The 26,773-nt window shown below is 40.5% G+C and overlaps 1 protein-coding gene across 5 annotated transcripts in view; it reads left to right on the top strand.

Moving 5' to 3' along the window:
* The window catches only part of MPZL1 (myelin protein zero like 1), a 65,874-nt gene that overhangs the window by 16,214 nt on the left and 22,887 nt on the right, over nt 1-26,773 (top strand). For all 5 annotated transcript variants that reach the window (XR_004272846.1, XM_032291503.1, XM_032291501.1 and 2 more), the window contains exon 2: nt 24,535-24,701. Coding sequence is in view for 4 of the 5 variants with exons in the window: in XM_032291503.1 (XP_032147394.1) it covers nt 24,535-24,701 (167 nt within the window). In the remaining variant the exon portion in view is untranslated. The remainder of the gene's footprint in view (nt 1-24,534; nt 24,702-26,773) is intronic.

Here is a 26,773-nt window from a genome sequence, read left to right as displayed (position 1 = left end):
AACCATGAGCCAATTAAACATCTTTTCTTAATAAATTACCCAGTGTCAGGTATTTCTTTATAGTAATGTAAGAATGGACTAATACATATGTTTTGGTTTTTTGGTTTTCTTTTTTTTTGAGACAGGGTCTCACTGTCGCCCAGACTGGAGTACAGTGGCTCAATCTTGGCTCACTGCAGCCTCCGCTTCCTGTTCAAGTGATTCTCCCACTTCACCTTCTCGAGTAGCTGGGACCACAGGTGCACACCACCACGCCCAGCTAAGTTTTGTGTGTTTTGGTAGAGATGGGGTTTCACCATGTTAGTGAGGCTGGTCTTGAGCTCCTGACCTCAGGTGATCTGCCCGCCTCAGCCTTGCAAAGTGCTGGGATTACAGGCATGAGCCATCACACCCAGCCAAAGGGACTAATATATAACACACACACACACACACACACACAATGTTTATTCTTTCTTGGCTCTCCTGTTACAGTATAAATCTCTCCTGAGGCCCAGAAAAGTGACTGGGACATAGAAGGAATTCAGGTGTTTATCGAATGAATTTATTGGTGGTGTGTAGAGTATTACCATGCTTTGTTGGTTTGTTAATTGAAATTTTTTAAGTAGAAGAGCTTTTGAATTTTCAAATAATAAAGTTTTCAAAAATTCTAAGGTGTAGTTTACCTTATACAGATGTAGAAATTGAGCTCTCAAATTCTCTGTATGTGCTGCCTTTCCATAAACATTAAACATTACCGTGACACCCAGAGAAGCCCCAGGGAGCCTGGTAAGCAGCCATATACCTGGGGAATACAGCTTGAGAACTTGTTTTGTACTTCATTCTTGAAAGTGTCTGGATTTGCCCCCTCATTTGTCATATCCCTGTTAATTACAGTCACTACTCTGAACATCTACTTTGGCTCTCTTTCCTTACCCCTCTTATCTGCCCAGAACCTCATCGTTACCAGAAAATGCAGCAACTCCAAAATCTTATCCCACTCTTCAAGCCCCATCTCCTCTTACAGTTTCACTACGACAGTTTCTGGAACTCATCAAGTCTTCCCATCCCTCCCTGCTTTTGTTTTGTGTTCGTTACTCCTGGCTATGCTTCTCTCTCCCACTCCAACCTGGAGTCCATAGTTCACTGTTATAATCATTCCTTTGTAAAGGCTCCTACTTCCACCGTCCTTCTGTGCCGTTATTGCACTTACCTGGCAATCCCTCAACCCTGGGAAAACCCTACCATCTCTTTTTATATTCTTAAGCATGTTTTGCTTTAATTATTGCCCTCATGAGATCATTCTTACCACAATACAAATATGAGCTAAAATTTCTCATCCTTTTTTTTTTTTTTTTTTTGAGATGGATTCTCTCTCTGTTGCCTAGGCTAGACTGCAGTGGTGTGATCTCGGCTCACTGCAATCTCCACCCCCTGTGTTCAAGCAATTCTCCTGCCTCAGCCTCCCGAGTAGCTGGGATTACAGGTGCCTGCCACTGCGCCCGGCTAAGTTTTTGTATTTTTAGTAGAGATGGGGTTTCACCATCTTGGCAAGGCTAGTCTTGAACTCCTGACCTCGTGATCCACCCACCTCGGCCTTCCAAAGTGCTGGGATTACAGGTGTGAGCCACTGTGCCTGACAGAATTTCTTTTTTCTTTTCTTTTCTTTTTTGGAGACAGAGTCTCACTTGTTGCCCAGGCTGGAGTACAGTGGCCCGATCTCAGCTCACTGCAACCTTTACCTCCCAGGTTCAAGCCATTCTCCTGATTCAGCCTCCTAAGTAGCTGGGACCACAGGTGCCCACAACCACACCCGGCTAATTTTTTTATTTTTGGTAGAGATGGGGTTTCACTATGTTGGCCAGGCTGGTCTTGAACTTGTGACCTTGTGATCCACCTGCCTCAGCCTCCCAGAGTGCTGGGATTACAGGCTTGAGCCATCACGCCTGGCCACCTGGCAGAGTTTCTAATCTTAAAAGCCTTCTCTTGGTTCTACAGTCCTTTTTAGCTACATTCTGGGCTGAACTCAGCAAAATTTTTAAAAAATGGACTACAGGTATTGATCGACTTATAACCTATGCAACTTACGACCATTCGACTTTACGACCACAATCGCTAGCCACGACTGCTCTGCGTCTGGCAGCGCAAACGTTGCCCAGCTGGGTGTACGACAGTGCGGACCAGCTTCCGGCAGCACTACCATCTCCATGTGCATATAGCTTACTCAACTTATGACCAAATTGTGTTACGGCTGGTCTGTTGGAACCAATCGTGGTCGTAAGTCGAGCACTAGCTGTATACTCCTTTCTTTGCATGAACCGCCACCCTTCCACTTTCTTCTGTCCAGCCATGCCACAGCTGCCTCTGCCACTCCTTTCAACCTTCTCATGTCAGCGTCACCGGAGGACTCCAGGTTGACAAAGCCTGTTGGTTCTTCCCTGTAGCCACCTTATGTGACTTCCCAGACCCTCCTCCTCTCTTCTCTTGGCCTTACTTACACCCCGTTTGGTGGTCTTCTTCCCCTCTCACAGTCTGCTCCCTTTCAGCCACCTTTGTAGGGTCTTTTTTCCCTCCCTGACCTTTATAGATTGGTGTCCCTATGACTTAGGCTTGGCTCTCATCTTCCGCTACATTATTTTCCTGTATGATGGCATCTTCTCCTGTAGTTTAAAATACTGCTTGTATGCTGGTAACTTCCAAAATGTGCATATAATTCTGACCTCTCTAAACATCAGACCTGCAAATCTGGTTACCTGCTTAACTACTTAGAGGTCTCAAGGTCTCTCATTGACATTGCAAACTTAACATTTCCTAAATGGCAGGTTGTTTTCTATTCCTTCTCTCCAGTTAAATCTATCCAGTTGCTCAAACCAGAAACCCAGGAGTTATTCTTCATTACCCCTTCTCTTCACTCTCATGTCCAATTTAATAGCAGAAATCCTGTATGTCATCCATTTCTCTCCTGATCTCTTTGTCTCTACTCTAGGTTATGGCTGCAGTACACAGCACCAGAATTACTGCAGTCACTTCTTTGGTTTTTGTTTTGAGACAAAAGGGAAGTAAAGGGTTTATGATTCACCTACTGAGGCTTTCTGGGGAGAGCAGGGCCAGGCTGCCCATGAAGGTACAAGAATGGCTTGAGAAAGCAGGGAAGGGAGACTGGCTCTACTTTTATTGTGATAAGTTACTGGATCTAGAGTGAAGGTCCTTATATACTCCTTCAATCCAGGTCTTGGTTTGAACTTCCTACCTGTTCCAAAGGATGGCTCACCTAGGCTTTCTTATTAGCTTGCCCTGAGGAAAGGGGTACAGCTTGAGAGCTCTTGGCAAGGCTGGGCACAGTGGCACACACCTGTAATCCCAGCACTTTGGAAGACCAAGGCGGGCAGATCACCTGAGGTCGGGAGTTCAAGACCAGCCTGACCAACATGGAGAAACTCGTTTCTACTAAAAATACAAAATTAGTTGGGCGTGGTAGCACACACCTGTAATCCCAGCTACTCGGGAGTCTGAGGCAGGAGAATCACTTGAACCAGGGAGGCAGAGGTTTCACTGAGCCAAGATCATGCCATTGCACTCCAGCCTGGGCAAGAAGAGTGAAACTCCGTCTCAAAAAAAAAAAAGAAAGAAAGAAAGAAAAAAGAAAGCTCTTGGCAAATATCAAAAATGGTATCATACTTTTTATTACAAATATTTTTAAGTGCTTGTCATTGTTTATGTTACAGGGCAAAAATCTTGTCATTGTAAATACCATGTCACTGATAGCATAAATAGAAGATTCAGCAGACTAATGTCAAGAATGTTTTTGGAACCTTGAACACAGAGAATACCCTGTGTGTCTTTTAAAAACACTGAAAATACTTAGCATCTCTATTATGTTTGGGTTAACACTGATGATGCTGTAATGTTAGGTGTTAATTGCCTGGGTCACTATGGGCAAAGAAGCTTTTTTTTGTTTTTGTTTAGTTTTATGATATTACTGATTTCTATGTTTTATCATAATCTTTTTGTATTTTATTAAACATGTTTTTAATAAATGGGCACTCTTATTTTCAAACATAATAAGTAGGACTCATTTTACTGTACATATTCTGTGTTTTAAGTTCTGAACTAAGAACTGAGAGACAGAAGAACCAAATTTTAGTAAAATTCAGAGTCCCAGATGCCAGAAGCCAGGGAGACACTGGAAAACAGTTATTGAGATGTGGTATATGTTAACTGATAGTTGGAGGACAACATGCTTACCTTTCAGGTTTGTGGTTTACTGCCTTTCATCAATTCTGACACAGTTTTTAACATTTTAATATCTCTGACATTGAGATATGCCTTATAGTTGTTGGTGAGTCATAGCTAGCATTTTTATTTCTTGGTGACACAGAAAATAATGTATCTTACTATCAGTGGTGTCTTTGATTACATGAAATATGCCAATATTTACACCTTTATAAAAATTCTTTTTTTTTTTTTTTTTTTTTTTTTTTTTTTTTTGTGAGACATAGTCTCACTCTGTCACCCAGGCTGGATTGCAATGGTGCAGTCGAGCTAAGATGATCTGGATCTCCTGACCTCATGATCCGCCTCCCCCTTGGCCTCCCAAAGTGCTGGAATTACAGGCATGAGCCACTGCACCCACCCTAAAAATTCATTTATACTTCAGAAAAAATATCTCTGATTAGACCACAAGTTAGGGAAGACTTTACAGTGGTGATTGTCTTGGAGTTGCATTGAAGGAAGGGTGGGAGTTGGCTCAACAGGAGTGGGTTGGTGGAGAAGGCATTCAGACTGAGAGATAGCTTGCACAAAGCATATTGTATTATAAAGAGTGTGCTGTGTTGGGGAAAGGGCTAGAAGTTTGATGTGGCAGAAATGTAGGCTCTGGAGTGAGATGAGGAGAGCGATAAACTGTCTGGAATGGTAACCTAGAGCCAGCCTTGGAAAGGCTCTGCGTGCCATGCTAGGGAATTGAGGCTGTCATGGCATGTTATGCAGCATTGTAAAGCAGCTCTCCCTCTCTGTTTCATCAGCAAAAGGGTGGGCAGCACTGGCACCAATAACAGAAGAGTGAAGACAATACATATGTCGAATAAGATCTCTAGCACAAAGCTCTCCAAAATGGAAAGGGCTGCACCCTGGAGTCAGATGGAAGAGAGAACTTCTTTACCAAGGGAGTGCTATTTCCTTCTGGCCTTGTTGTGAGTGGAGCTGGGGTTCGGTGGCCTGTTTTAGAAGCCTGTTTGTGGGCAAGCTCTGTGACAAAGTTGTTGAAAAATGAGGCATGGCTTTCACAGGGCATATTAATCCATTTGGATGGAAATTTAGGAGTGGAATATGTGTTTCTGAGCTGTTTTTGGCTTTTTCCTAAGGGCTATCTATTCTTAAATTAAGGGTCATTTATCATTCTTAGTTTTCTCTAAAATAGAACTTTTTGTAGAGGGAGGTTTTATCACAACATTTAAGAAAAAAATGTGTTTGTTATCGTTGCTGTGATTTTATTTTTATAAGAAATTTGAGAATTTGATCCTTCATAGCAGATATTTGTTCAGTTTCAGTCTCCAAACAAGAGACACAGAAAATTTGTTTAGCAGAGAGCCACTGAGATATATAGTTAGAAGATCAATCAGGAAACATTAATGGAACCAGAATTAAACAATAGAAGAAAACTGTACTAGTATTTCTGTTATTTCAGTCTAAGTTTAGCACTCATTACCATTTACAGCCCCCAAGTGTATTGTTTTGCATAGAGCCTTGCATTGTTAAGCCATTTTTTTTTTTTTTTTGTGAGACAGAGTCTTGCTTGTCACCAAGCTGGAGTACAGTGGCGCCATCTTGGCTCACTGCAACCTCCGCCTTCCAGGTTCAAGTAATACTCTTGCCTCAGCCTCCTGAGTAGCCGGGACTACAGGCATGTGCCACCACGCCCAGCTAATTTTTGTATTTTTAGTAGAGATGGGGTTTCACCATGTTGGCCAGGATGGTCTTGATCTCTTGACCTCATGATGTGTCCACCTCAGCCTCCCATAGTGCTGGGATTACAAGCATAAGCCACCTACCACACCTGGTTCATTCCACGTTTTTTTTTTTTTTTTGAGACAGGTTCTCGCTTTGTGTCTAGGCTAGAGTGCAGTGGTGTGATCTCAGCTCACTGCAGCCTCAATCTTCCAGGCTCAAGCAATCCTCTTGCCACAGTCTCTCAAATAACTGGGACTTATAGGCATGAGCCACCATGCCTGGCTAATTTTTAAAAAGTTTTCTTATAGAAACAGGGATCTCACTATGTTGCCCAGGCTGGTCTAGAATTCATAGGCTCAAGCAATCCTCCGGCCTTGGCCTCCCAAAGTGCTGGGATTACAGGAGTAAGCCTCCACACCAGGTCTTTTATTTCATGTTTAAATAGAAATCTTAGATAGCACTATGTTGACAGAGTTCAGAAGTTAAAAAAGAATACATGGTAAAAAGTCTTCCTCCTAGTCCCCAGTCCCTTTGCTGAGGAACGCAATGTTAGTATCCTGTGTATGGTTCCAGATGTATTTTATGGAGATGTGAGCAAATCCATAAGTGATAGCATCCCATACACATGATTCTACAGCTGCTTTTTTTTTTTAACAGCAGTTTTATTAGATATAATTCACATATGATGGAATTCACCCATTTTAAGTGGGATTCAGTGGCTTTTCAGTGTATTCACAGTGTGGTCCAGCCATCATTACTTGTATAATATTAGAACACTTTCATCACCCCATAAAGAAACCTTATATTCATTAGAGCTTAGTCTCTCTTCCCCTAGCTCCTACTAATCTACTTTCTGTATCTATGGGTTTCCAAGTTTTGGAAATTTCATATGGATGGAATCAGATAATATGGGCCCTTTCGTGTCTGGCATCTTTCACTTAGCATAACATTTTCAGTTCACGGTGTAGCATGTATCAATATTTCATTTCTTTTTATGGCTATAATATTCCATTGTATGAATATACCACATTTTGTTTATCCATTCATAAGATGAGGGACATGTTTTTCTCTTGTATATATACTGAGGGGTGCTGTTGCTGGGTCATGATAACTCATGTTTTACCATTTGAGAAGCTGCCAGATTTTTTGAAAGACTGCATCATTTCTATTCCCATCAACAATGTAGAGGGTCTAATTTCTCTACATCCTCTCCAGCACTGGTGTCATCTTTTTTTTTTTTTTCTTTTTTTTGAGACAGTCTCACTCTGTTGTCCAGGCTGGAGTACAGTGGTACAGTCTCGGTTCACTGCAGCCTCACTTCCTGGGTTCAAGAGATTCTCCTGCCTCAGCCTCTCATGCCACCACGCTCAGCTAATTTTTGTATTTTTAGTAGAGACAGGTGTCACCATGTTGGTCAGGCTGGGCTCGAATTCCTGACCCCGTGACTTGCCCACCTTTGCCTCCCAAAGTGCTGGGATAACAGGTCTGAGCCACCATGCCCGGTCATGGCATCTTTTTTATATAACCATCCTAGGCAGTGTGAAGTGGCATCTCATTGTGGTTCTAATATGCCTTTTTGCTAATGATTTAGTGATGCTTGAGCACCACTAAGTGCTTATTGGCTATGTGTATCTTTGGAGAAATGATATTCATGTATATTACCCATTTTTAAATTGTTTCATTGTTGATTTGTAAGAGTTCTTTATATATTTGGATACAAGTCCCTTATATATGATTTGCAAATTTTCTCCTATTCTGTGGATGTCTCCTTGCTTTCCTTAGTAGTTTAAAGCAGAAAAGTTTTAAATGTTGGTTAAGTCCAATTTACTTATGATTTCTTTGTGCTATCTAAGAAACCATTGCCTAATACGAGATCACAGAGCTTACTCCTATGTTTTCTTCTAAGGTTTTTATAGTTTTAACTCTTACATTTAAGTCTGTGTTTTATTTGAGTTAATTTTTGTATGTGATGTGTTTTACATATTGTACTTTTCATTTAATAATGGGAGATCTTGGGAGATCATTCTATACCAGCACTAAAGAACTTCCTCACTTTTTCTTCTGATATGATGGTATTATGTTGATATGTCATAGCTACTTTAAACAGTCCCTCACTGATGGAAATTTACAGAAATATTTGGGTTTGGAAATTATTTCAAGATGGTATTGTGGCTTGAAAGTTGTTTCACATCACCCTTCTCAAAATGCAGTTTGACCGTTTCATGGATTTGGCTGTTCCAGGCAGCTCTTGCATTCTTCAGAAGCCCTGGAATAAATCCCAGTCCTTTGGGTAGAATGACCTGAAGGAATTCAAGAGATTTCATTCCATTAAATGTTTACAGCAAGTCAGGAAGCAGAAGTTTCTTTCAATTATCTGAAAATATCAGGAAAAGTATTTTTGGAGGAACAAGGTGCTCTAAGGTATAGTCGGTTTCAGATGACTTAATGGCATGTGTTCTTTTACTCTTTTGTTGAATTGTTGTCAGTGTATATAAATCAAAGCGAGTAGTAATCCAAACTTCAGGCAATACAGGCAGCCAATGCAGTAAGATATAAAATATCCAGAGATTATGAAACATGTAGGTTTCTTTGTTAAAGAGGAGGCTTAGGGGAAAATCTGGAAATACGTCAACACTTTACTAATCTGCAGAGGCGTATTTGGCCACTCAAAAGTAAACAAAAAATGGTTAATAGGACGCTAAGATTAGTATGGCTTTACCTGTAATGCAGTTCTTCACTAAGAGACTATTTACTCTTATTTTATATACCGATCAAATCAGTCTGATATCACAAAAAAGAAGTTTAAAATTGTCTAAACTCTGTTTTTGTTCTTTATGATCTGGATACCTTCAGTAAGTTACTTTCCTTTTCTGGGCTAGAGTATTTTCATCTGTAAAATGAACATGAACTGCATGAGTTTTCAAGCCTATAATAGATTAGAATGATTAGAATAATTAATTAAAAGTGAACAGAGGCTACCTGAGGCAAGCTGCAGTCTGCAGTGGCCACAGCTGGCCTGATCTGCATGGAGCAGAGAGTAAGAAAGTTAAAAGCATTTACAAAAGTTCAAACATAATCATGGCTCGGGACATCTGGCTAAGAGCAAATAGTCCAGCATACCTGAGTGGCCCCAGAGGGCACACTAAGTTATATTATGTTCCTAAGGTCCACAGAAGTTCTGAGTTCCCAAATAAAGGTTACATGGAATACTATAGTTCTTTCTTTTGCCGTTTTATTTTAATATAATTTCTGATTTACAGAAGGGTTCCAAAAGAACACAAAGAATACCATCTATCCTTCACTCAGGTTTTTCAAATGTTAACGTTTTATTACATTTGTTTAAATCTTTCTCTCTCCCTCCTCCTCCCACCTTGTATGTGTGTTTCTGTACCACATGAGCGCAGTGAAAAATGCTGTTCCTTTATTTCTAAATAATTTAACCTGCATTTCCTGAAGACTAAGGACATCATGTTATATAACCACAGTGTAATTATCAAAATCAGGAAATTAATATTGAAACAGTATCAGTACTGTTGTCTAATATATAGACTTTATTTGGATGATGCCCGTTGATCTAATGATGTCTATCACAGCAGAAGAGAATCCAAAATCATGTGATTTACTTAGTCATTATGTCTTTTTTATCGCCTTTAGTCTGCAGCACTTCCTGAGTCATTTTCTTTAAAATTTTATGTTAATATTTTTAAATGTATATCATAAGCCAGTTACATAGTAGATTGTCCCTCCTTCAGGTGTGTCTGGTGATTGAGGCTATCTATATTTGGCAGGAACACCACAGAAGTGACGTTCTGTGCCAGTGCCTGATCTGAGGGTAAAGGTGTTGCTCATTTGTTCCACTACTGGTGATGTGTACTTTGATCCTTGGTTAAGGTGTTGTCTGCCATGTTTCTTCACTCTAAAGTTACTCTTTTTTCCCCTTTGTAATTAATAACTGCCTTGTTGGTAATTCTTTGTAACTAGGTAACTGTCATGTTTCTCCTTAAACTTTCACTCACCGTATTATCTTTCTACGAATACAGAAGACAAATAATACATTTTAGTAAGAGTCCCATCAAAATGGTTGTGGTGTTTAAAAAAATAACTTGAAGGAACATGAAGTAGTCATTTGAAAAATATAATCATGTAGAATTACTGTTAGAAATTAAATGTATGTAATACTTAATTTTTAAAACTATCCCTCAATAGCTAAAGTCAATTTGCTGGTTTATACATGTAAAAATAATTTCATTTGTTAGTATTTTTGTTTTTGAAAAATTTAGAGATGAGTCACTCATAGAAATTTTTCTATTTGTCCAGTATTGGAGGCAGAATGAAACTAACAAAAATCCTTTGGGTAAAAACTATTCCAATAAATTGTCCAATAATTATTCTAAACACCTCTTCTTTTCCTCCCTTTTTTGTATATCTTTACAAATCAACCAAAAAGTCCACTGTTACTTTATCAGCCTGCTTAAAAATCCTCTGTGGTGCTGGGCGCTGTGGCTCACACCTATAATTCCAGCACTTTGGGAGGCCGAGGTGGGTGGATCACCTGCGGCCGGGAGTTCAAGACCACCTGACCAACATAGAGAAACCCTGTCTCTACTAAAAATACAAAATCAGCTGGGCATGGTGGCAAGTGCCTGTAATCCCAGCTACTTAGGAGGCTGAGGCAGGAGAATTGCTTGAACCCGGGAGGCAGAAGTTGCGGTGAGCCGAGATCGTGCCACTGTACTCTAGCCTGGGTAACAAGAGTGAAACTTTGTCTCCCAACAAAGTAGCTGGGATTAAAAATTCCCTGTGGTGCCAGGATCAAGTTCCAGCTCATCTGAATTGTCTACCTTTTCATCTGAAAACTTTTCCTCTATTCCAGCCAAATTAATTCTATAATTCATTTTTAAGCATCATCTCATGTTTTCCTTTCTCTGCAAAATGCTCTTTCAAACTATTTTGATTCTTCTCAGTATACCAGATAAAATTCAAGTGCATCTTTTATAAAACATCCCCTGATTCTCTTTATTTTTCAGATTTTGACATTAGCTGCATATAGTCTATTTGCTACTTTAGGGAGATGGTTTAGTAGGAACTTGTCTTAGGGAAGATAAGGTGGCATAATCAACAATAAGATACATACCATGTAGTGCCGACTCACTGCTTGGAGGACCATTGTCCCATCCCCTGCACTGTGCCATACCCTGCACACTGTAGGGACACAAAGTTCGTTGTATGCATTCTTGTGTATATGTCCATGTACAGTATCTAATGAGACTTTATCCCCCTCAGAACTTAGAACTTTTTATCTATTCAATAAATGAGCTGTTTAATTGATACTATCTTTTTAAAATTCTGATAAAGCCGGCATGTCAGTAGGAAGTGGGCACAGATGTTTCCATTCCTCTCTCATATTTTACTTTCTGTTCAAGGGTGAGTGTTTACACTTTGAACTCTTCTGGCAGTGGTGAATTAGTGCTGATTAATCTGTACTCTTTTGCCAGATTTTTCTAGAAGTCAGAGAGAGCTTGACTGGGGTTAGGCATCCATTTAAGAGCAGGTTGGTTTCCTTATTTTAGGAAAAAAAAATAGTCCTTATATGTTCGTTATTCAAAACTTCACTTTACAGGAATCCTAAAAATTCAGTGTTATCTGTTCACTCCTTTTGAAAGGTTCTTTGAGAGCTCTCTGACCACCAGGAAGTATACAGGTAGTAGGTGCTGGGCACACTAAAGCCAAGTAATGTGACATTCCATGCCTCAAGGAGTGTGAGTCTAACAGGGGAGCTGGAGTTAGTTGCAGGGGAGATTGTGCTTTTCACTGAAAGGTGTGTCAAGTACACTACAGCCATAGAGTCATGAACAAGAAATACTGAAGAGTGTGGCTGAAGAAGAGGTGGTAAGATCAGGGAGAGCTTTACCAAAGTCACTGTAAGCTCAGCTGGGTGCAGTGGCTCATGCCTGTAATCCCAGCACTTTGGGAGGCTAAGGTGGGCAGATCACCTGAGGTTGGGAATTCGCGACCACCCCGACCAACATGGAGAAACCTTGTCTTTAAAAAAAAAAAAGAAAAGAAAAAGAACAAAGTCACTGTATGCTTTCAGAGGTGGGCCTCGTTCCAAGCCGTGTGAGTGCAGCCCTGAGGTATGCTGGCTACATGGCATGTTGAGGGAAGTGAGAGCAAGCTGATACCGGCTCACCACCAATGGCCTTTGCCAAATGTAAAGCAGGAAAGGGGGGTTACTTTGAAAAGCCTAGGGTGCCATGCTGAGAATTGTGGACTTTATGAAGCAATGGAGGAACTTTTAAACATGTTTTAAATAAGAAATTGTAATGGACAAATCTGCATTAAATTCAGATTTAATTAAGAATGTGCCAAAAGGGTAACTCGACAGTAAACACAACTCAAAAGTACCCATAGCCCTAAAAAAGGGGGAAGTATTTCTTCCCCCAGGGGTCAAAGAGTGAAACTCTTTCTGTGGTACCCATAGCTCTAAAAAAGGGGAAGTATTTCTTCCCCCAATGGTCAAAGAGCGAAACTCTTTCTGTGGTTGGTTTGTGGATAGGCCGTTTTTCCGTCTTCAGCAGACTGGTTTTACACCCTGAAGTAAACTTTAATTTCTTTTTTTTTCTTTTTCTTTTTTTTTTTTATTTTTTTTTTTTTTTGAGACAGAGTCTAACTCTGTCACCCAGGCTTGAGTGCAGTGGTGTGATCTCAGCTCACTGCAACCTCTGCCTCCGGGGTTCAAGCGATTCTTCTGTCTCAGTCTCCTAGGTAGCTGGGATTACAGGCGCCCGCCACCATACCTGGCTAATTTTTATATTTTTATTATTTTATTTTATTTTTTTGAGATGGAGATTCACTCTTGTTGTTCAGGCTGGAGTGCAGTGGCATGATTTCAGTTCATTGCAACCTCTGTCTCCCAGGTTCAAGTGATTCTTCTGCCTCAGCCTCCCAAGTAGCTGGCAATACAGTCATGCACCACCATGGCTGGCTAATTTTGTATTTTTAGTAGAGACGGTTTCTCCATGTTGTTCAGCCTGGTCTCGAACTCCTGACCTCAGGTGATCTACCCACCTCGGCCTCCCAAAGTGCTGGGATTACTTGCAGGGGTGAGCCGCCACACGCAGCAATTTTTGTATTTTCAGTAGAGACAGGGTTTCACCATGTTGGCCAGGTTGGTCTCAAAACTCCCGACCTCAAGCAATCCACCCGCCACGGCCTCCCGGAGTGCTGGGATTACAGGTGTGAGCCACCGCACCCGGTCTTTGAATTTCTTAAAACCAAAGAGAACAGTGATTTTCAAGCTCTCTTCAATAGATTCTGGCAGCTGGACTCTATTTATTTATTTATTTATTTATTTATTTATTTATTTGAGATGGTCTCACTCTATCGCTCAGGCTGGAGTGCAGTGGCACGATCTTGGTTCACTGCAACCTCTGCCTCCTAGGCTCAAGGGATCCTCTCCCCTCAGCCTCCTGAGTATCTGGGACTACAGATGCGTGCCACAGTGCTTGAATTTTTTGTGTTTTTGATAGAGATGGGGTTTCACCATGTTGCCCAGGCTTGTCTTGAACTCCTGAGTTCAAGCAAGCCACTTGTCTTAAACTCCTGAGTTCAAGCAAGCCACTTGTCTCAGCCTCCCAAAGTGCTGGGATTACAGGCATGAGCCACCACACCTGGCACAGCTGCACTTTAGAGCCTCCAAATGCTTGATACGCATTTCATTTGTTTCCAGAGTACATTTTTGACCATTAAAATCACAATAAAGAATAGCACACACACTTATGGGTGGCTATATATATAATTTGTGGATTTTGGAGACCAATGTCATGTTAACTTAGACTACCAGTGCAGTCTTCATAATAAAGTAGATTTTTGTAATTTCTCTGTATGTAAACTTATATAAATATATTATTGATTCAGAAGGTGAGTAGGGCACCCCCTGGTATTTTGAAAAATTCAGGTTCGTGTATGTGCACAAATAGGTATTTTACAAGTGAACATACCTATACCTGCAGTCAATCAAATGCCAGGCAAGGCGTGGCTCATCTGCTTCAGGCATGGTCTTATCTATAATAGTATCATAAGTGAAGTCCCAACATCTCATTTGTATACTGGGTAGTAATTACATGTTTCAAATCACCTGGGGGCCTTTTAAAAATCCTGATACGCAGACCATACCCCTTAACAATTAAATCACAATTCCTGGAGGTAGGGGTGGGAACCAGGCATTAGTATTTTCTTTTAAACTTTGACTGTTTTAGAGCAGTTTTTGGTTTATAGCAAAATTGAGTGGAAGGTACAGATTTCCATTGTATCTCCTGCATGGCCTCTCCTATTAGTATCTCCCACCAGAATGATACATTGTTATAGGTGAGGAACCTACAGTAACACATCATTATCACACAAATACCATTATAGTTACCTTAGGGTTCATGCTTTCTGTTGTACGTTTTATGGGTTTTGACACATGTACGAGGACATATATCCATCATTATAATGTCATATAATGTCAAAATTTAGTGTTTTTCAGTAGTTTCATTAGGCATCAGTATCTTTAAATCTTTAAAAATTTTTGCTGTTTTGGAGGATACGAATATACGCTTATTGCCATCAACCATAGGTGTATTCTTTCTAATCTCTAATTCTGTCCTTGTAGTACTAACTGTATTGGCCTTTTCTGGTTTCAGTTAAATTTTGGTTCACATGTCTTCTAACATCTATAAACCTGATAAGACTTGAGAGCTCAGAAAGATAGATTTAAGGTACCGTGGTCTTTTTCCTGAAGAGCAATTTTAATATGCCATTTCAGCACCTGGAAAGTGTAAAATATGTGTTGAGAGTGCTATTTTCTTATGTATCAGATATGCCTCCAGAGCTTTCAACATATTCTTTATGTTAAGCATTTTAGTTCACAGTACTCTAGCAGAAGTAAAATAATCTGATTTTTCATACCACCTTATTTTCATCTGCTTGCTAAGAACTGAGAAGTGTTTGGATGCTTTATGCAGGTGATACAATTCAAACTAACTGCAGTTGGGGCATTTGTGTTGCCTGCTTAATGTTTTGAGCCTACTGTAGTATTTAATGGAAGCCTGCACTGTGTAAAATCTCCTAATAGCACTTTGTGTATCCCAGGGACCAGGCACGGTGCTTCTGCTGCTGCACTGTAGGTGTTTATTTATTTGTCTCCACTAGGCTACCAGTACATTTGAGTAGAGGCTGAGTCTCAGCATTTGTTTGAAAGAATGAATGGTTGATTGAAGAAAGGAGACCATTTGTAGGAGAGAGAGAGAGATGAACAGGACATACATAGAGAAGGGCAAGAAGAAATCCCAGGGCTTTAAAGAGTCAAGTGATTAGTTCAGTGACTGGCCTGATTCAGGACCTTTTGAGCTTTTCTCATTTGAGAAACAGAAACATCTTTGTTGGTACAAAAAAGGTTAAGGATAGATATGTGGCCAGCTGGACATTGATCATGAGCGAAAGGAATTGACTCCGAGAGGGATTTGATAATCTTGTGTGTTAGTAAAAGTACATGGATTTTTTATTAATGTTGTTGTTGTTGTTGTTAAGACAGTCTTACTCTGTCACGCAGGCTGGAGTGCAGTGGCACAATCACAGCTCACTGAAGCCTCAAACTCCCAGGCCCAGGCAATCCTCCTATCTCAGCCCCCTGAGTAGCTGAGATCACAGGTTTGAACCACCGTACCCAGCTAATTTTGTTTTTTTGTGAAGACAAGGGTCTCACCACGTAGCCCAGGCTGGTCTTAAACTCCTGGACTGATGCAATCCCCTGAGTCCTTCCCTGCTCCCTGCCTCAGCTTCCCAAAATGCTGGAATTACAGGCAGGAGCCACCGTGTCTGGCTAGATTTTTTTTTTTTTCCCTAATCAAATATTTCAAAAGGTGAGTCTCCTTTGGGATGATTCTCTCACCTACACAGAAAGATGATTCTTGGAGGAAACATATCTAAGTCTCCTCCAAGGTAGTGTCCATGTTCAAACTTGACCCTGAATCATCTCTGCAAACACTTTTTGTGTTGGGCATTATGCTGAAGCCATTCATTGTAGAGCCAGTTGATTTTTATGACCGAGCTTATCTGAATTTAGTTTGATATACTGCATTCTTTTTTCATTCATTCATTCATTCATTTTTCCTGACATTCAAACAAATGTTTGTTGAACACATTGCGAAAGGACTAGGCATTTGTCAGGTTATGAGGGTATAATAGTGAACAAGGTAGACACAGCCCTTTGCCCTCTGAGGGGCACAGACAGCTAGTCATTCCAGTGGGGTGTGAGGAGAACACCGACAAGGAAAGGACAGGATGCCGGGGAGCACAGGGTGTGGAGTTTGGGGCAGATGCTAAGAGGAAGTCCTTTGAGATTGAGGCCTGAAGCATAACTATAGACAAACAGTGCAGAAGAGTGTGTTCCTGAATAATGAAAGCTTAGTTTATTAATACTTAGGGCTTGTTGAATGGAGTATATTTTTGCAGCCACCCCCCTATTTTGTGCCATCCAGCCGAGGGAGGTCCACAATAGCAGCCCTGATTCGCAGGAGGAAGGAACTCACTTCAGCTGCAGGGTGGCCCTGTTCCCAAGAGGGATTTGAGTCTGACCCCATGGTGGCAGCAAGGCAGCTCTGCGCCTGCATTGTCTCCACCAGCACACGTCATCGAGTCAGCTTTACTTTATCCAGCCTGATTGTAGAAGTCAGTATACACTATGAGGGAATTGTGTGTGGAATTCCACTGGAACATTCTGAAACTTAAAAAGTAAAACTTTTATTGCTTTACTAATGTCATCCTGCCTCTCTTTTAAAATTTTTACTGTAAAAAGTAAAATATATACAAAAGAGTGTATATGTGCATGGTTTACACTATCAGTATTAAAATGAGTACCCATGTACTTACCACCAGCCTAGGAAATAAAACATTACCAATAGTGTGTACCTTTCACATCCTGCCTTCTCCACCCTGTTCCAGTTGTAACTACTCTGAATTTGTATTTAGTGTTCTCTTTTGTTCCTCTCTTTTAGTATGTTTTAAAAAGTCATATTTATGCTTATTAGGAGATATTACAGCATCAGACTGTTGCTGTGTACCAACAGAGAACAAGAGATCGTCCAGAAAGCTGTTTAAATAGATTGCTTGATTATCTCTTAAAAGAGTACAAAGCAGGAGTTTATACTGGTAACATCAAAGTGCTTAAAAAAATTCAAAACAAAAGCCTTTTGCAATTTTAAGGAAAACCTTAAGTTTTGTTAAAAAGATAAGGTTTTGCGCTGGGCACGGTGGCTCACGCCTGTAATCCCAGCACTTTGGGAGGCTGAGGCGGGTGGATCACAAGGTCAAGAGATCGAGACCATCCTGGTCAACATGGTGAAACCCCGTCTCTACTAAAAAATACAAAAAATTAGCTGGGCATAGTGGAGCGTGCCTGTAATCCCAGCTACCCAGGAGGCTGAGGCAGGAGAATTGCCTGAACCCAGGAGGCGGAGGTTGCGGTGAGCCGACATCGTGCCATTGCTCTCCAGCCTGGGTAACAAGAGTGAAACTCCGTCAAAAAAAAAAAAAAAAAAAGATAAGGTTTTTAGGGGCAGGGTGCTGTGGCTCATGCCTGTAATCCCAGCACTTTGGGAGGCCAAGGCAGGTGGATCACTTAAGGTCAGGAGTTCAAGACCAGCCTGACCAACATGATGAGACCCTGTCTGTACCTTAAAAACTACAAAAATTAGCTGGGCTTGGTGGTGGGCGCCTGTAGTCTCTGCTACTGGGAGGCTGAGGCTGGAGAATTGCTTGAACCCAGGAACATGAGGTTGCAGTAAGTTGAGATCTCGCTACTGCACTCTCGCCTGGGCAACTAAGCAGACTCTGTCTCAAAAAAAAGAAAAAAAGCTTTTTACAAACCAGTGTGCTATAAGTGGACCCAGTAGTAACATGACATGGAATTGCTTCAACCAGTAACAGCTTCAAGATCCCTACCTACGTTCCCTGCTGTGAAAGTGTTTGTTCCTGATAATGCTGCTACAGTGTATTTCAAATGATTTTATGGTATGCCAGTTTGAATTGGAGGAAAATCATCTTGGCATGTAATTGGGAGACATTATTTACTCTATTATTTCACTAATTCAGAATATTGAAATAGGTCAGTCATGTCAGGAAATAGCCTCTTAGGTGAACCATTCTTGAATTTGCCTTTTTCTCTGTGATTGTGATGGATACTGTTTTGTTTTCTATCTTTGCTTTTTTTTTTTCTTTCTGAAGTGTTCTGGTTGACCATGCAAATTGTAAGAGTATTACATTTTGAATATCCTTTGATTATTGTAAAAATGACCCCTTGTCAGATGATTCCACAGACTTTTTGATTACTTGTCAAATGACTTTGCAGGCTTTTTTCAAATGGATCTCCTATTTTGAGGGTCAGTATCACTTACTTCATTGCTAAATGATACCTTTGAGCAACGGTATGTTGTAGAAACCATATTCCCCAGAGTACTCTAAGAGAAGGGTTGTTTGGATTTTCTTTGCTTATGTTCTTGCCCCTTAAACTCTAGCATAACTAAGCAGGATTCTCTACTCCTTACAGAACCATTCCCCAGAGAGAAAGTAAGCTCAGCTCTCATTACTATGTTGAAGTTTGTATGCAAGTTTATGTGGAGCTCAGAATCCAAAGTTGGCAGGATATAAAAATGTTTGTATATCATTTAATCTATTTTATTTCATTTCATTTCTGTGTTTTTATTCCCAAAACAACTGGGTTTTTTTCATGAATCAACAGGAGACTTTTTTTTTTTCCATCTATGAGTTTTTCAACCAAAGCTCTACTACATTTTGTAGCCATTTTTGCTACTGTGCCTGTGTCATAATTATAAATCCTCGGCCTCAAAGGAACCTATTTAATATCTTATTCAGATTGGGATTCTAGTCTTTAATGACATGGAATGTAGATTAGAACAATATAGTTTCTGTATATCTCAATGGTCCTTACATTTGCATTTTTAGCCATTTTAATTAGTTCCTAAAAACTCTTTTTTATGACTCTGTCGATGAGCTATCTGAATTCAACAATAATTTTACTGTATATTCCCATAATACTCCTAGACTCTTAAAAAAAGGTTGGGGAAATGGACAGAGCAAACCATTCCCAATTGTTTTAAGAAACTAGTGAGCTCATCCCTTGCTCTGACTGCATGGGATACAGCCTGAGAGGGAAACCTGTGATTTAGTTTCTCTCTTTACCCACACAGGAGAACACTTCCTTCTAACAAGATGCCATTCATGCTCATCACAGTTGGTCAGAAACTGCTGCTGTATGCTTGGTAAAAGTTAATTTGGATTTTAGATGCTGTGTGCAAGAAAACCATGTACAGTTTTAAGCAAGGATCTTCTCCCTGCCATCAACTAAGTAGAGCACCCAGCTCTCAGCATTTCACACAGTTGGCCAGTTGGCTACTCTTCCCTTGTCTCTTATGGTATCAAGATTTCCTGGGTACCTTTGGCCTCTTTGTCCATAGCATTCTCTATCAGGGATACACTCACCATAGGCAGAGGAAAAACATGGTGACCAGGGTGGCTGCTGCAACGTATTTGAGGGGGTCAGGCTAGGCAATGAATTCCGAGAGGTGGCCAGGAGTTAGGTCATGTAGGACTTTGTGGGCCACATGAAGACTGGCCTGATCCTGGCTGATGGGAAACCCTAAGATTTGGAGTAGAAGAGTGATACGACCTGACCTGAATTTTAGCAAGATCTCTGGCCTCTCTGTGGACCAGTTGCTGTGAAGTGGGGAAGGCTGGAGGAGGCAGACATCAGTTAGGAAGCTGTCAATATTTAATCTAGGTGAAAGATGACAATGACTTGGACCAAGATGGTGACACTAAATGAGGCAGAGAGAGATGAATTTCTAGACAGGTTTCTAAGTAGAGATGACATATGTAGCTGATAGCTTGAAGGAAAGTTGTGCGAAAGAGAGGAGTCACAAAACAGTCCAGGGTTTTGGTCTCAGCCACTAGAAAACTGGCTTTGCCATTTACTGATTTGGAGAAGACCATGGAAAGGAAGTTTGGGGGTGGGAATCATGAGTTTAATTTGGACATACTAAATTTGAGATGATGCCAATTATATCCAAGTGAAGCTGAGTAGGCAGAGTGTGTGTGTGTGTGTGTGTGTGTGTGTGTGTGTGTGTGTGTGTGTCATCAGCATTTGGGAGCATTTGGAACTGGGTGAAGTCACCAAGAGAAGGAATGTTAAGTAGATAAACAGTATGAGAAATGATCTGGGCTCCTAATCAAATAGCAGTCAGGAGAACCAGGGAATGAGCAGTCAATGAGATACGAGAATCAAGAGGGAGAGGCTTTCCAAAAGCTAAACTGTTAAAAAAGAAAAAAAGTTTCAAGAGGGAGTAACTGTCAAAGGTTTCAGATAAGGCAGTAAGACAAGATTTGAGAATTAACCATGGAGGTCATTGCATTCCTTAACAAGAACAGTTTCTATGGAGTAACAGAGATGAAAGCCTAAATTGGATTTATTCAAGAGAACACAGGAAGAGAGAAACTGGACACAGTGTGAACAGATAATTCTTTCAGGATTGGTAAAATAAAGGAGGACAAAGGGGCCTGCAGGGAGATGCAACGTCAAGGTTTTTCCTCTAAACCTGGGATATAAATATAAATATGTATGTTTATATGGCTGCTGGTGGTAATTCAGTAGTGAGTGAAAATTCAGAAGAAGGGGAATTGCTGGACCAATGAATGTCCTTCAGTAGGCAAGAAAAGATGAGATGTAATGTGCAGTGGAGAGGCCAATCCTGGAGAGGAATGCAGACAGACACTCCTTCATAGGAGTGCAGGGAAAGCAGAACTTGTGAGCACAGATGCAGGGAGTTGGGTAGCTGTGGTGTCTGGACATAGGGAAGTTCTCTTCTCATTGCTTCTGGTTTCTCAACGAAATAAGAAACTTAGTCATTATATGGGAGTGAGAAACCTGAGGAAGTGGAAATTTGAGGTTAGAGAGGAAGGTTTAACATAGTCCTCTAGGGAAATGGAAATCAGATGGATTAGGGCAATGTGGATGGATTGCCAGACCCCATTAGGAGTCCCTTTGAGGTTAGTGACCATAAATTTAAGGTGAAAATAGGCAGTGGGATTGTGTGCTTTTGTCCAGCCATGGTCAGCCACTCTGGTAGAGTTGCAGAGTGGGTAGAGAATTGGATTTAACCAGGATGGCGGCTTGGCCAGGTGAAAGCACTGAAGGGAGAGGCAGGAGAGCCGATTTTGCATGCACAGGGGTGAGTTCAATGGTGGCCCATGGGATTTAATCTGAGTAAGACAAATGACGACATGCTGGGATTTTAGTTTCTGATGCAGCTTAAGGATCTGTGAATTTAGGGTTTTGGAGGATATTGACAAGCCAAGAGGTGATCAGTTAGGGCGTAGAAAATCTTGAAATTGCAGTTCTGGAGTGGGTGCAGGTACTGATGATAGGGTCTAGAGCTGTGATTCTCAGCCGGTGCTATTTCACCTCTGAGGAGGCATTTGCAGTGTCTGGAGACATTTTTGGTTGTCACAGCTGGAGGCAGGGGAGATGCTGTTGTTAACTACCAGAGGCCAGGGGTGCTGCTCAACATCCTACAAGGCACAGTACAGTTTCCCACAACAAAGAATTATTTGTCCCAATTGTCAGAAGTGCTGAGGTTGAGAAGCCCTGGTTTAGGGTAGGATAACAGAAAAACTTCAGCCAAATTGAATTTGAAGGAGTTTAATTGAGCATTGAACGAATCGCGAATTGGGCAACCCTCTGAGCCAAGTTAGGCTCAGAGACGCCACATGGTAGAATATTTATGGGCAGAAAAAGAAGAATGACATACAGAAAACCAGAGTGAGGTACAGAAACAGCTGGATTGATTATAGCTTGGTGTTTGCCTTATTTGAGCACAGTTCGAACAGTTAGCTACATTTAATTGGCCAAAACTTGGTAATTGGCACAAGGTCATTGGCTACAGCCTGTTTATACCTACATTTGTTATAGTTCATAGTGTACAGAAAAACCCTTAGGCCGAACTTAAAATACATAAGGAGGCAGCTTTAGGCTAAACTTGATTGAAAAGGTATGGCCATAAGACATGAGTGGCTGGGGTAGGCCTGATCTTATGTAACCGGATTATAGGAGAAGATAAACGGACTAGGGTTTTAGAAAGTTTATCTTACGACTGGTGAAATCTCCAAAAATGATGACAAGAGTAGTATTAGAGGAAAGCCCAGGGATGAGAGGAAGTTCATTTCCCTGTGTATGGAGTCATTTTCTTTTTCTTGAGCTAGCTGATTGGCTAGCATTGGATTTCACAATCCTGGCTAAGGCTACATTTTCAAATTAGCCAATGAATGTTGTGTGTTTTTTTTAAAAAGCCGCCTGTTTATTAACCAGCTTTGGTGTAACAAAATCTGTCTTAAATAGATGCCTAAAAGCCATTTGGGAATTTGGTTAGTCTTTTTGCTCAAAATTCTGTGACTGTAAACTTGGATACTTGATCTAGTTCCATCTTTGTGTCCCAGGATGACAGTTCTTGCAACCAGGCCTTGAGGCAGGGATCTGGTTTAAGAAAATCCTTGAGAAACCTTAATTATAGACTTTAGAGACCGTAGCTTTCCAGTGCTTACCACCATGGAGAAAACTAGTCAAAATCACACAGAGTGAATAAGGGTTGCAAGCCAGTGCTGCTTCCTGGAATAAGCTGCTCCACTAGTCTAGTCTTGTGCTTTGTCCTTCATTTTGAACTCAAGTGCCCTGAGGCTGCTTTTCTGCCTACCCACAATAGCAAGGAACTCTTTTGTTTGCATCTCCTCTGAAAGAAATGCTTGTTTTGAGGTTTGGACCACAAATAATAATCTATTGTTCCCTGTAATAATAATCCACCCTCTTTAGCAGAAAAAAAATTTGTTTGATGCAGTATGGCTATCAGTTTATTTAAAAGAATAGCCAAAAATGCCCATTGTGTTCTGAGAATAAACATTTGCAAGATGGTTGGGAGGAATGGGGGAGTATTCTTTCTCTCCTTGGCTGAGAGTCAGTTAAGTCCTCAAGGAGAAAAAATTCTGTAAATGACCGTCAGTCCTGGCTGACAATACTCTTCCTTATTCTACCCATCTGTTGCATTCTGAGAATAATTGCAACACTGCAGATATTTATTTCTTGCAGAAATAGATGCAAACTATTTCTTTTAAAAATATCGAAGGTGGGTATTCTTAAAAATTTTAGGCCAAATAAGCTTTTTTTTTTTTCTGACTTTTATTTTGTCTGTGAAAGCATTTCTTTTATAGCAGTAAAAGTATGTTCAAATTAGCAATCTTTAACAATTTAGCAAATATTTTTAGTAGTAGTCCTTAACAGTTCTTGCAGCTGCCTATGATTGCAGATCTTGAAAAAAAAAAGCCATTTTTATATTCCAAGTGGTAGACACATTTTAATTACTGTTTCCTGGGCTTAGGCTAACTGACAAAACTTGATGGGTGAAGTGACAATGTGATATACAGTACAATCAGCTGTTTCTTAAGTACATACTTACCTGGCACACTGAAATCTTATGGTAGGTATGATTTCACTAACAAAACCAAAATATGCATTTTCTACCTTAAGTTCTTTATAGGAAAAAGATCGGTTAAATAATAAACATGGCTTTAAAATGAAGTTATAGCTTAGGATAGTTTTAATTGCTTTACATGTGGATGAGAAAAGTTCAGTGTGATAACAATTGCAGCATAACAGATGAGCATGAGAACAACTTAAAGACGTAAAAATACGTCTATTACGTCATTAAAAATAGATCATCAGGGAAGCCACCAAGAAGTCCTTCAGTAGGTGAATGAATAAAGTGTCGTAAATCCATACAATTGTATGTTATTCAGCAATAAAAAGAAAGGAGATACCATGTCACAAAAACACATGGAAGAAACTTAAATGCATATTACTAAGTGGAAGAAGCCAACCTGAAAAGGCTACATGCTGTCTGATTTTAACTAGGTAACATTTGAGAAAAGGCAAACCTATAGAGACAGTGTAAGGCCAGTGTTTGCCAGGGGTGTAGGGGAAAGGAGGGCAGGAATAAATTGGTGTAGCACAGGAGACGCTTAGGAAGTGAAACTATTCTGTATGATTCTGTAAAGGTGGAGATGTCACTATACACCTTTGTCAAAATCCATGGATCTACAATGCTAACACGAACCCTAATGTAAACTATGGACATGCCAGATGTTAATAATAAGAGAAACAGGGTGGCTGGGAGGAGTGAGGGGATATGAGAATTTTACTTTCCATTCAATGTTTCTGTAAACCTAAAACTGCTCTTTTTAAAAGTCTATTAATTTAAAAAAATATATTCAATATAGCCAAACTAGTAAAAATGTCTTAACTAAAAAGCAATACAAACTTAAACTATCAGCAATTGTTCTGTTTATAGGAAATACTTAGCTATAGAATATTCTGCCAGAAATATATAATGGCAGTGAATTACTGTATGTATCTAGGAACTTTCCTGTATCTTTTCTTGCCTGGCAAAAATGCGCAGTGCTATTCATGCTAAGTCCTACTTTTAACTACCCTTATTCCTTTCTCTTCAGTGATGGCTGGAGTATCAGGCTTGGAAGTATATACACCAAAAGAACTCTTCGTGGCAAATGGTACACAAGGGAAACTGACCTGCAAGTTCAAGTCTACTGATACGACTGGCAGGTTGACCTCAGTCTCCTGGAGCTTCCAGCCAGAGGGGGCTGACACTGCCGTGTCGGTAAGAATGCTTAACTGCTCTTGGCTGGTCCTACCTCACAGGTTTCTTTACTGCTGTATAATTAGTGATCCATTCTTCCGATTGCTCATTTCCAAAATGAATGTATTTGTTATCTATTACAGACTTCAAGGCTCTTCTCTTGCTTCAAACTTTCCAGGATAAAATAAATTCTGCATCTCTTAAATGCAGCTGGTTTCCTTGTCTTTGCATGCGATTCTCCCCTTGCCATCCCCTCAGTTCGTCTCCACCATCAAATCCCATTCTGAAACTGATCTTAATTTACCACAGTGACTCATATCAGGATTTATCCTGCATCTTTTTATATTTCATTGCCCCATTTGTATTGGTATTTATTTTATGTATTCCCAAATTATATATACATACACCTTATATGTGCCCTCTGATTTGATTTTTTTTTAATTTAACATATAGTCCTTCTGATTTAGCATTATTGATTGGGATCTTACTATGTAGTAGGTTATGTAGGGCCTTCAAAAATGTCTAAAACAGAATCCTTGCTCTCACCCAGAGATGATTAAGAGGAAGGCTGATATATAGATGACTTTGGAGTAAGATGAAGGATGTAACAGAAATATAGCACCAGAGGGTTGAGAAAAAGGTTAGTTAGTAACTAGTGGAGTGCTGGTTATGCAGTGGGTGTTTATTAAACATGAACTGACTATACTGGTTCTTGTCTGTAAAATGGAGATGATAAAACCTCGCACACAGCAGTGTTAGGATAAAGTGAGATTATACAAGATAAGTTCTCAGGAGAGGGTCTAGCTCTTGAGTTACTAATCTACTAATTTGTTGTTACTGTTGCTCTCCCAGCATCTTGAATGCTCTTCAAACATTGGCACATATTTTAGCACTGTTGCTGCACATTTCAGGTTGTCAGTACTTGGCAAGGACAGTCTGTCATCTATCTTTAAGAATACTGAACTCTTCTTCTGAATAGTTAGTTACATTTGTTGATCACCACGTAGGTGCTGGGTCCATCATATGCCTGTGCCATTTAATCTTCACAACTCTATGAGGAAGATGGGGTGGGGAAGGTCAGACACTGACTCGAGAGTTACTCACCCATGGCCACATCACACAGGTTAGATTTGTTTAAACTTCAATACAGTATGATTTCCTTTACATATTATTTCTCAGGTAGAAAAATATGCTAATAATATTTACTGCCTCATAGGTTTTAGGGATTACCTAGGGCAGTACTTCTCAGTGCTTTTTACAATTTATTTTTAAAAGGAGCCTTTTGACATTTTTTCTTAATCTTTGCCCCCTTCCATGAAATTTTATTGTTGTAGATACCCTCTGTATCTGTTTTACATATAAAAGAGTATGATTTTCTCAAACCTTTTCACCGAAGCGCCAGTGTTTGCCCCCTTGGGGGAGAATCTCCCCTATGGAGAATGCATAGTCTAGAGGTCTTTTTTTCTTTTTCTTGAGATGGTGTCTTGCTCTGTCACCCAGACTGGAGTGTGGTGGCACAATCTTGGCTCTCTGCAACCTCTGCCTCCTGGGTTCAAGTGATTCTCCTGCTTCAGCCTCCCAAGGAGCTAGGACCACTGGCATGTGCCACAACACCTGGCTAATTTTTTGTATTTTTAGTAGAGATGGGGTTTCACTGTGTCACCCAGGATGGTCTAGATCTCCTGACCTTGTGATCTGCTCCCCTCGGCCTCCGAAAGTGCTGTTATTACAGGTGTGAGCCACCACCCCCAGCTGTCTAGAGGTCTTTATATGAGAGGCCCTCCCTTCCAGTAGCCATAAGGGTGAGCACAGAATCCGTACCATGGAAGACATGCAAAGGCATTCTCCTGCTTCACATAAATATGGCATCAGCATAGAACATACACTAATGTTCCCATAGAGGCAAGATTAAACACATAAGTTTACTCAAGAGAGTCCAAAGAACTATTTTTTTTATTTTTTTGAGACAGAGTTTTGCTCTTGTTACCCAGGCTAGAGTGCAATGGCGCGGTCTCGGCTCACCGCAACCTCCGCCTCCTGGGTTCAGGCAATTCTCCTGCCTCAGCCTCCCCAGCAGCTGGGATTACAGGCAC

The sequence above is a fragment of the Sapajus apella genome, unplaced genomic scaffold (assembly GCF_009761245.1).
Source record: "Sapajus apella isolate SASKATOON/1434 unplaced genomic scaffold, GSC_monkey_1.0 scaffold25, whole genome shotgun sequence".
Taxonomy (NCBI): Eukaryota; Metazoa; Chordata; class Mammalia; order Primates; family Cebidae; genus Sapajus; species Sapajus apella.
This window is presented reverse-complemented; position numbering and strand designations above follow the sequence as displayed.